Source organism: Vigna radiata, unplaced genomic scaffold (genome assembly GCF_000741045.1).
Source record: "Vigna radiata var. radiata cultivar VC1973A unplaced genomic scaffold, Vradiata_ver6 scaffold_51, whole genome shotgun sequence".
Lineage (NCBI taxonomy): Eukaryota > Viridiplantae > Streptophyta > Magnoliopsida > Fabales > Fabaceae > Vigna > Vigna radiata.
This window is the reverse complement of record NW_014542732.1, coordinates 204491-214488: the sequence shown is the minus strand read 5'-3', so window position 1 is coordinate 214488 and position 9998 is coordinate 204491. Positions and strand designations below refer to the sequence as shown.

Below are 9998 nucleotides of genomic sequence, written 5' to 3'. Positions count from 1 at the left end.
TTCAGTTATAGGTGCCAACCGAAGAGAGACTGAAACCTGTCCACGATTAGATTGAGTTGCGATTCCGCAGCACTGGGGTCATGACAGTATGTACATTCTTAATTTAACATGGATCTACCGTATCTCGGTTGCTCAACACCCTGACCAATGTTTTCGCAACCACGTTCCTCTTTTATAGTGTCCCAACATTGTATGTTATCTTATTCATGTTTCTCAAACTTCTAAAATATCTTCAACTTTATTACCACCCATCTCCATCAATGACTTTTTATTAGGCTTAATTAAACCTAATTTTAATAAATGAAAGCTCAAATGAGATCTTTTTCTCAATAAATAACTCTCTTGCCACATATATAGATCCGAAAAGCATTACAATTTATATCACAAAGAATCAATCCTGATCTGCAGAGGTTTCAAGAATATGTAATATATTATTGTCATGAGAGTACAAGCCAAGTTACAAATGTTACACCTCCAAGCCCAGAAAGGAAACAGATTCAGTATGCATGCTTTAAATTTTTTTCTTTGTTCGTTCTATTAAATATTAAGCTAAGAAGAAGAGGGAAATGATAATTTAGAAAAGTTTTGGTTTAAATCTGTGACTGAAACAGTGTCCAAGGAGATGCCAAGAGGGTTCCCACCACCTTCCTCCACCAAAACCAAAACGTTTCCAGAGTCTTTGAGGAAAGACCGAGGCACATGATACCTGTGCAAACATATTATACAGCATTAATTACATAACCATGATCCTCTACTGACTCTACATCACCATGTTCTCTGCAGCCAAAATCTGAGAGATTCACTGTGTTCTCTCTCTTTCTCAAACTATTATTTATAAACTAATCAATGGATTGGATTTGGCTGCACGCTGTTCACAAAACTTGCATCAGGGAATCTGATCTGTTAATTACACTATCGTCATTGCAGTTAAAGTGTCTCCCTCATCTTTTCTATACACAATATGATATAGAAAGTATAAACAATCCCAGGAATTATATATAAGCGAAATTAATTACTTCCATACTGAATTAAGTTGATTTAATGACCTTGTTTCTTCAGCTATATTTATTGAAAAGGGTATTTCAAAAATAGTAACATTACATGAGGTAGTTGAAATTTGTTTAAAGTTCACTAAAAAATGTTTTTTTTTTTTCTTATATTTGAGTTGAGAGGGAGTAATACAATTACAATATCTTAAGTTAATAACACAGATGATTGAAACCAATGATGCTTAAGTTGTTACTTACAGTGATTGTGAAGGGTTGCCTTTGGAATCGTGAAACAAGATCCAATAACGACCAATGCTTTGTCCATTCACCCAAGCCTCACCTTTTCCCATTGAACCAAGATCCAAGACAACAGGGTCATCTCCCTCTGGTGTGTCAAATGCAGTCTAGCAATTCAAGTTGTCATTAATCATCACCACACTGAAATTTTGTGCTAGCTTCAGAAAATGGAAAATAGACCATTAGGGTCTCGTGCTTCATTTTACCTTGTACCAAATGAGCGTTTGTTCCTCAATATTCCCCAGTTGACTCCATTCAATACCACTGCTATTTTGTCCTTTATATGCTTGTAATTGCTCCCCCAGTAATCCAACCTGTAATGTACGAAATGGATGAAAAAATTGGCACACGTACATTAATGTAAAATTTAGATTAGAAAATTTGATTATTAATTAAATTTAACAAGAAAAATAAGCAACCTGACAATGTCAAAAGGTAGAACAAGGTATGAAATGAAAATAGGAGAATAGAGAACCTTATAACCCCACAAGGAATTTGTCAAATTAAGAGACTCTTTTTCGCTGCAATGAAGTTGCACACTTATTAAACCAGCAAACCTTCTTTCAAGAAATGCCCCTGAATCCTTTTAGTAAAAACAATTTCAGACAATTGTTAGACTTATCAGATACAAAGACAAAGGAAGATATATGCATTGTACAATTCCTTTATCAATTCCTTAGAATATTATACCGGAAGTCCAACCATAACACTAAGTATAGAAAGGTTGTTTGTCCCTTCATGTAATGTAACTGGGAGCTCTAAGGTGAAATTTTTAACATCATGATTTCCATGTGCCCCACCTAAAAGATATAGTTAGTTAGAACACAGTAGTAAATTAATCGTTGGACTAAACTTTGGATAAAGTATGTGCACATTCATGTACCTATGTACGTGTTGTTCACAAATGCATGGGCAACATGAGCAGCGGACTGAACATTGAGTGTTGGTTTGCTGCAAGATAAATTGTTTTCAAACCTGTTTGCAAAAACAATGGCTTCAGTTTTCACTTCAGAGTTTATGAGCAATATACCGATGTGAATAAAAAATGAAAAAGTAGTAATGAATGATATGTGTTTGAGTGCCAGAAAACTAACCTATGAATATACCAAAGGTAATCCGTTTCGTCTTTGGTTGTATTCATTTGCTCAAGAAATGAATTTGATTTTAGTGAGATGTCTTCAAAGCTTGGAATGACATCTTGGAATTGCTTCCAAACATCCACTGAACTGAAGTTTTGTTTAGGACTTATGATCCTTTTGTTGCTTGTGGTATTTACCTATAAGCAGAAAATAATGTAAAAAGGCTGCATGAAAACAAACTAAATTGACCAGAACTGGTGTATATGTATGTAATGTAACTAATTTTGACTGAATAATATTTTACATTTGCAGTGTTGAATGTCACATTTTGACAATCTGGTAAGATGCTAATTGACTTGGGGAGCAATTCGTATGATCTATTACGGAATTGCACAGTGACCTTCTTTTCTCTATCATTGTTTATAAGGAATGCAACACATTCTCCTTTTTCTTCTTCAAAGACATATCCCTGATAAAAATATGAAACAATTTTTAAGAATGTCTGAGTTTAAATAAACCTGTTGAAGAAACAAATGTGAGGGCACCCACTTCCTGCAGTTGACCTAAAGAGAAGTTCCTCTGCACTCCTTGTAGTAAAGTGGTAGAGCAAGACTTTATTGCAGTATGTAACTGCTTGAGATGTCCCCACTTGGGTTGCCTGAGTAAACCTAACATTGAAAATTTGCAACATTAAAACCTCAAATTGGGTGAGACAGAAAAATAACTAATAATGTTGTACAATTACCATATTCATCAAGTGGAGCTTGATCATAATAGGCTGTTATAACATAAGCAGAACTTGTTCTCCCAAAGTTGGTTCCTCCATGGTACTAAGTCAGTTTTCATGCAAACAACGTTAATTAGATGCACATACTGTAATCAAGATTAATTAAGATGGTTCAAATTTAAAAAGGGTTTCCCTGGATGGTACACATGACACAATGTTTAGTGAAAATCTGAGCTATGACTTAACTGGTACATATTATATGCAGAAAGATAAAGCTTACTTAATTTGTTTTGTGAAGTTGTAGCAACAGAAGACAGAGGGAAACCCTATCAAATCCAAGGAGAGTTTCACAGTAACAATACCATATAATAGTTGACATAGCTTCCATTTCTTGCAATAAAAAGGGTGACATGAAATGCCAGATCTTCAGCAGACCTTAGGTATGGCTGTCCACCATATACTTGATAGCTTCAGGCCACACAAGAATAAAACATTAATTGTGTTTAAACCGTTAGTTTCATATTAATTCTTATGCTACATACATCATTCACATTTGACAGTGTGTGGCAGAATTAGCCTAACTGTGAAAAAAATGATGTGAAATCAATTATACTTAAGTAATAAAAGCTGTGTAAATATGAATAATGTGTGTAATTATGTATCAGAAAATTGAACATAGAGAATGCATGAAACTTACAAAGATGTCCAATTCTCAGTCCACAAAGCAGGTTTATTGGGGGAATTTGGTCCAGTGAAAGTTTCTCCACATTTCATGCCGTTGCATGTGTTTATCTGCATGAATAGCAAAATTAAGTGCTTAGTTTAACTAACAAATATTAAACCAAAAACGTGATTAAGCATTCATATAAAAAAAAAAAAATTATAAGAAAGTTCTTGGACTAAGTAGAACGAACCACAGGATCAGGAGCATCAGTTTGTTTGCACATAATCCATGGAACGCCAGTGTTAAGTCCCACAGCCATTTTTGCAGCCCATTGAACATACGGCGATCCTGCTTCGCCAAATGCCCTTTCAATGTTTTGGTATTCATTTTCAATCTTGTGTTATTCAGTGGCACACAATTAAGTAGTGTAAGTAAAACACATTAACTAAATAACAAGTTAATTATTTGTCTTTGAGAGGAATCATATCTACCTGTGACAATATAATTGGTCCTCCTTCGGAAGCATATAGACCTTCTGCCTTCATCATGTTCACAATTTTTGTAGTAAAATTTTGCATGTAAAACTGAACATTGAAATGCATAAATGAAAGAGGGTGTCAAAAAAAAAATTAAATTTTTTTCTTGAATTTAGATTCTTATTTGATATGTTAAAATAATTTTTCAATACTTTAATACATTTTAATACAGAAAATTTGAACTCCAAAAAGAAATAATAAATAATTGTCACAAGTATGCTATAGTAGCATGTATGTACCTTAAATGGCTCATTATCCGTTCGGTAGACAATGCCAGGGATATCATGTAACCAGAAAGGAAAACCCCTACAATTATTTGTTTATTTAATCATTCTCAAAATATAAAAATAGAAAAATAACAGTTACTTTACATACAAAAATTAAAAAGATTAAAACAAACAATATATTGCAATATTAAAAGAATATTACTATAAAGTTTATGATTTTTTTATATATAAATGAATATTCGAATAATGTACTATAACATTTAAGCTCTATAAATGAATCTCTTTAATTGAAAATGATAAATTATTAAAGGATTCAACATTTTACCAACCAAATTCAATATTTATTTTTAAAATAAATAATTTATGCCTTAATAGTATAAAGAAGATTGTAATGTTATTTAATAATAAAAAATGGTATAAAAGCTTTTTGATTCATTAATTAAAACCATTCTTACCATAACATTTTATTTGTTAATAATATGAAGTTCTTAAAATAATTAATCTCGTACGAAAAAAAGAGTTTAGAAAATTAAGTTTACATGGCGATTCTACACTATAAAAAAATAAATAGAACATAAATTTTGTTCTAAAAAAATGTAATATATTATCATATTAATTCTTAAAACTAAATTTTTTTCTGATAAAAATTATTGAAAACTTAGTTTATTTCATTTGAGTCTCCAAGCTTAACTATTTATTTGACATTTTAAATCACTTGACAAACATTAATATTATTACTTAATTTATATATTTATTACATTTTAGACTAATGCAATTGAGGACACTATCATTTTGAAGGGTTATTTAAAAAATGAATTTAAAGAATAATAATGGGATAAAAACATTACACAATGAATTTTAAAGGGTATTAACTTATTAAAAGAAAAATAAAAAGGTGGAGTTGAAAGAAGAAAGGTACCCATATGTCCATTCACTCTCAATGAAAGGTCCAATCCTCAGGCAAACATACATTCCTTGAGCTTTAACTTCCTTTATGAATCCCACAAGGTCATTTCTCCCACTGAAATCATACTGTTCTCACATTTAACCCTAATTAATTAATCTCTCTTTTAACATTTTTCATGAAAACTAAAAAAGTAATACATAATTATTCCAAAAATGTCTTTAGTATTTCATTAAGAAACTAAGATTTGGCTTTAACATCAGTTATTGATCAGGCAAATTTTCCATGTTATTTTGGAGTTTGTTTCTCTTTTCAGTAACTTTTTCTTTATAAGATGAAAAAGAAATGGAAACAGAAAGAATACCTTTCCTGGTTGGGGCTCGTGAAGATTCCAAAACACATAGGTTTGAATAACATCCACTCCTCCTTCCTTTGCTTTCGCTATCAAATTTGGCCACATCTGCATTTCAACAACGCTTTCATTTGTCAAAAACGCTTACCTTACCTCCTTTTTTTCCTTTTCTTCTCACTTTTCCCTTCAAGTTATTCATATCTAAACGTTAAGTCAACTCAAGACAAACTTCAAGTCATATTTTAACCTCCTAACATCTCATTTTATAACACCACTTTTAACACCCTTTCTATATTTTATATTTTTTTATTGGAAAATGATATTTTAACACCATTTTTTGACACCATTTTGACACTGCACACGTGTCAAAATGTGGTTGGACGATTTCAAATTAAAAAAACAAACTTTGATTTTTCTTTTCCAAATATACCCCTGCCTCAACTTTTTTAATTTAAAATCGTCCAATCACATTTTGACACGTGTGCAGTGATGTCAAAAAATGGTGTTAAAATATCATTTTCCTTTTTTATTTTACATTTTTTAAGAATATGCTTTAGGAAAATAATATTTTAACACCAATTTTTTAACACCATTTTGACACTTCACACGTGTCAAAATGTGGTTGGACAATTTCAAATTAAAAAAAAAACTATAGTTTTTTTCTTTCAAATATATACTTGTTTTAGCTTTTTTTAATTTGAAATCGTCCAACCACATTTTGACATGTGTATAGTGTCAAAATTGGTGTTGAAATATCATTTTCGTAGACTTTAACTCAAACATAATCTTATAAAAACATCCTTCAACCTTATTATAACATAGATCCGACAACAATAGTATAAATGATCTAAAAAATTACAAATCTTTTAAGATAAGAGTGATATGATATGACTATAATATTATTTATATATTATAAATTTATCTAATCTCTAATTAATATAAAATATTCTATATCTATTTGAGTTAATAAGTGTCTTTAGTTAGGTAGTTTAGCAAAATATTTAGCTAGATATATAACCAATGATAGTTTCTTGATGTTCGAAATGTTGGTTGAGACCAGCTAATGTTCAGAAACCAACCAAAATGTTTGAGGAAAACCCTCCTCTATCATTTATTCGTGCATAAAAGAAAAAGTTGAGTGATACCCGTGACGCAATAGTATACTGTAAAAGGTTTGGTTGTGTGGTTCAAAAGGATTGCATGGTATGAGCAGTGTACAGTGTAGCTGGGTTGGTTGAGCAAAAGGGCATATTTAATTAAATGCAGAGACAGAATGTTTGATGGAGAAGGACATGTTTTGAAATGAGTTATGTTTATTTGAGAGATTAATAAATAAAAGAGTTAGGGGGAGATAATGATAATAATTAATACAGGGTTTGGGAATAATGAAATAATGAACTATCTTAAAAGAAAGTTTTGGAAAATGAAGTTACTATAAATGGTTTCTTTCCTTTCCCATCTGTTTCTGTCATTTTTTTGGACATTCAAAACAAGGAAAATGCAAAAAATTACACAGCTCACAAGTTTACATCTGAACGTGCAGGTTACCTACCTAAAAATGCAAAGGAAGTATGAACCACTTTAATTAATAATAAATTAATAAATCATGCACTAATCATTTACTCTAAGCACTGTTCAGACACAAGAATCCAGAGAATGTGGTTTCATATACAAGTCCGTGAACAATGTATGTTACTTCAATTGAAGGCAGATAATACGAAATGCGCTTGTAAAGAACACACGTGAATGCAGAAAAGGTTTGAAATGTATCTGCTGAATGTATGAATGTGAGATAGAGATGAAGATGGTGATGATGATGATGATGATAGCAGACACATTACACATACCTGAGGAGTGCTGCGAGGATAATGAATGGAACCAGCGAAGAGAATTTTCCTCTGTCCATCAATGATGAGAGATCTTCCATCGTATGTTACCTCAGAATTAGCACAAAAACTTTCCCTTATTTTCCATGACACTAACACCATCACAATCACCACCCACTTCTCCATTTTTTCTCTACACTTCTATCTCTCTTTATCTTCTTCTCTCTTCCTCTATCTGCACTTTATGTGAGAAACTCTATATATATAGAGATGGGAATGCATTATTATAAATTCAAAAATATTATTTGACACATTTTAATTTTTTATATTTATTTCACATTATCCTCATTTACTTTTTTTTTTTTTTTTTGAAAAATTATAAAATTTTATATTTTTTAGACCATTTTATCCTTATATTCTGTATCAAATGAATATAAAAGTATGTCATGGTATTATTACTCTTATAAATTTTGTTAGTTTTTTATTTTATTATATATTAATTAACAAGTTCTCCATTCATTCTTTTTATTTAGTTCTTGTTTTAATAAATAAAAGGCTTAATGCTTTCATCCTCCATTTTTGTTGAAATTTGTAAGTAACGTTTCATTTTTATTGAAGTTTTAAAAAAGTTTCAATTTTTGAAAAAATTAACTTAATTATGTCACATGTCAACTGTTAAAAAAATAATACATAATATTTTTTTTCACTTTTTATTTTATTTTAATTTAAAAAAAATAATAAAAAGCTACGAACTCAGACATGCTTTTAATGACATTTATAAAACTTTCAACCAGAATAAAGACAAAAAGAAATAATTAAACTTAAATAAAAATTGTGATTATTATTATTATGAATTGTGATTATTATTATTATTATTATTATTAAGTTTTATACATTAATGAGAAGAAAGAGAAATAATTATTTTTAATACCTTATATGTTACAAATTAATAGAGAGAAGGGTTACTTTTTTTTTTCCTATAAAAGGTAATTAATGGTAATTTTACTTTTAATTTTTAAAATAAAATCAAAAAATTGATATTTAAAGTAGTTATTACTTTTGTTTTATTAAAAGTATAACTAAATAAAAAAATTGATATATATATATATATATATATATATATATTAATGTACAATAAATAAAAAGAAAAATTAATATGGCTGTTAAAATTAAAAGTAATATAATTTAATGGTTTTGTTGCCATTCGATTCTTGTTTATACTTATTTGTTGCATTCATACATTCATTTTTAGTGGAAATAATTTATTTTTTCAATCTTGTAAATGGGATATTTTAATTTTTAAAGGTAATTAAAATAAAAATATAGACATATCATAAAATCCTCATAGTTTAATTCCTAGTAAAACCAATTCTAATTTAATAATACATTTAATAACTATCTTATTTTAATTATAAATTTCTAGAAATACTCCAATTTAATGAATCTTCCCCAGACTAGTAGTTGAACAATTCCTTAAAAGAAATGTAAGCTAATAATGGTATACACAATCACTTTATCTCTTTCCTTTTCTTTTTCTTCTTTCTCTCTTTCTTCCAATCCACCGTCATTTCAAATTTTCTATTTGCATCTTATTTCTGCAGACATTTTATCTGATTTTGCGGTCCCGTGAAGACAATAGAAAAGGACTATGAATGCAACCAAGATTTTTTTTCTAATATTAATAGGTGTTCAAAAAAAATAAATAAATAAAATATTCAACAAAATCATGCTCACTCAAAAAGGAGACTTACTCGACTTTTTTCTTGCAGAGTAAGACTCACGGTGTTGCTCCCTCCATCACTCGAAATATTCCGGCACCATTTTACTATTTTTATTTATTTCAAAAATATTTTACATCTTTTCACTATTTTTTTTTTAATTCCAAAAATACCATACATCTTTCCACTATCCTTAATAATCTTTTTTTTTCTCCCTATATTAATGATGCATTTATGTAGCTCAGATTTAAACTTGTGATATATTTTCTAAAATAAATTTGATTCAATCTTATTTTCATTGATCAATATTTTTTTTTTCACATTACTTTAAATGGTAAAATTTTATTCTAAATTTCTATAAAAATATTTATATATGTGTGTGCTTTTTTTTTACATTTAATATCTATAATTTTTAACATTATATTATGTTTTAACTTACTGACATGTTTGACTCAAATAACTTGAATAAAGTATTTAATTTATTAGATAATTAATATAAAAATATTATTAAATACTTAATATATAAAAGAAAAGTTATTTGTTAAAGATTTGGAATTTATTTAGTTCTTTCATCATTATAAAGTTAGTATATAATAATAATATATTATTATTTACTATTAATATTATTATGTTTATTATTTTGTATTTGCATCTAACTTTTTAAGTTTATAAAATGATA

General features: G+C 28.9%; 1 protein-coding gene across 1 annotated transcript; it reads right to left on the bottom strand.

Annotated features, from left to right (window-relative positions):
• Positions 1-403: 403 nt before the first annotated feature.
• Positions 404-7820, bottom strand: LOC106780689 (beta-galactosidase 6). Its single transcript, XM_014668990.2, has 18 exons — positions 7623-7820; positions 5788-5883; positions 5439-5551; positions 4532-4598; positions 4248-4340; positions 4007-4150; positions 3790-3884; positions 3455-3560; positions 3111-3195; positions 2915-3033; positions 2670-2834; positions 2381-2562; positions 2170-2261; positions 1977-2086; positions 1762-1869; positions 1493-1600; positions 1248-1393; positions 404-706 (listed from the first exon to the last, which is right to left on the bottom strand). The coding sequence occupies exons 1-18, from the start codon at positions 7785-7787 to the stop codon at positions 550-552; spliced, it is 2151 nt and encodes a 716-aa protein (XP_014524476.1). The 5' UTR covers positions 7788-7820; the 3' UTR covers positions 404-549.
• Positions 7821-9998: the final 2178 nt, after the last annotated feature.

What these genes read in the sequence shown, in the direction of transcription:
- LOC106780689 (XM_014668990.2), bottom strand. Translation starts at nt 7,787, where the DNA reads ATGGAGAAGTGGGTGGTGATTGTGATGGTGTTAGTGTCATGGAAAATA. An exon ending in CTGATGCTCCTGATCCTGTG is followed by an intron (nt 3,885 to 4,006) that starts GTTCGTTCTACT and finishes CTATTCATGCAG; the next exon opens with ATAAACACATGCAACGGCAT. An exon ending in ACTGAGAATTGGACATCTTT is followed by an intron (nt 3,561 to 3,789) that starts GTAAGTTTCATG and finishes TGTGGCCTGAAG; the next exon opens with CTATCAAGTATATGGTGGAC.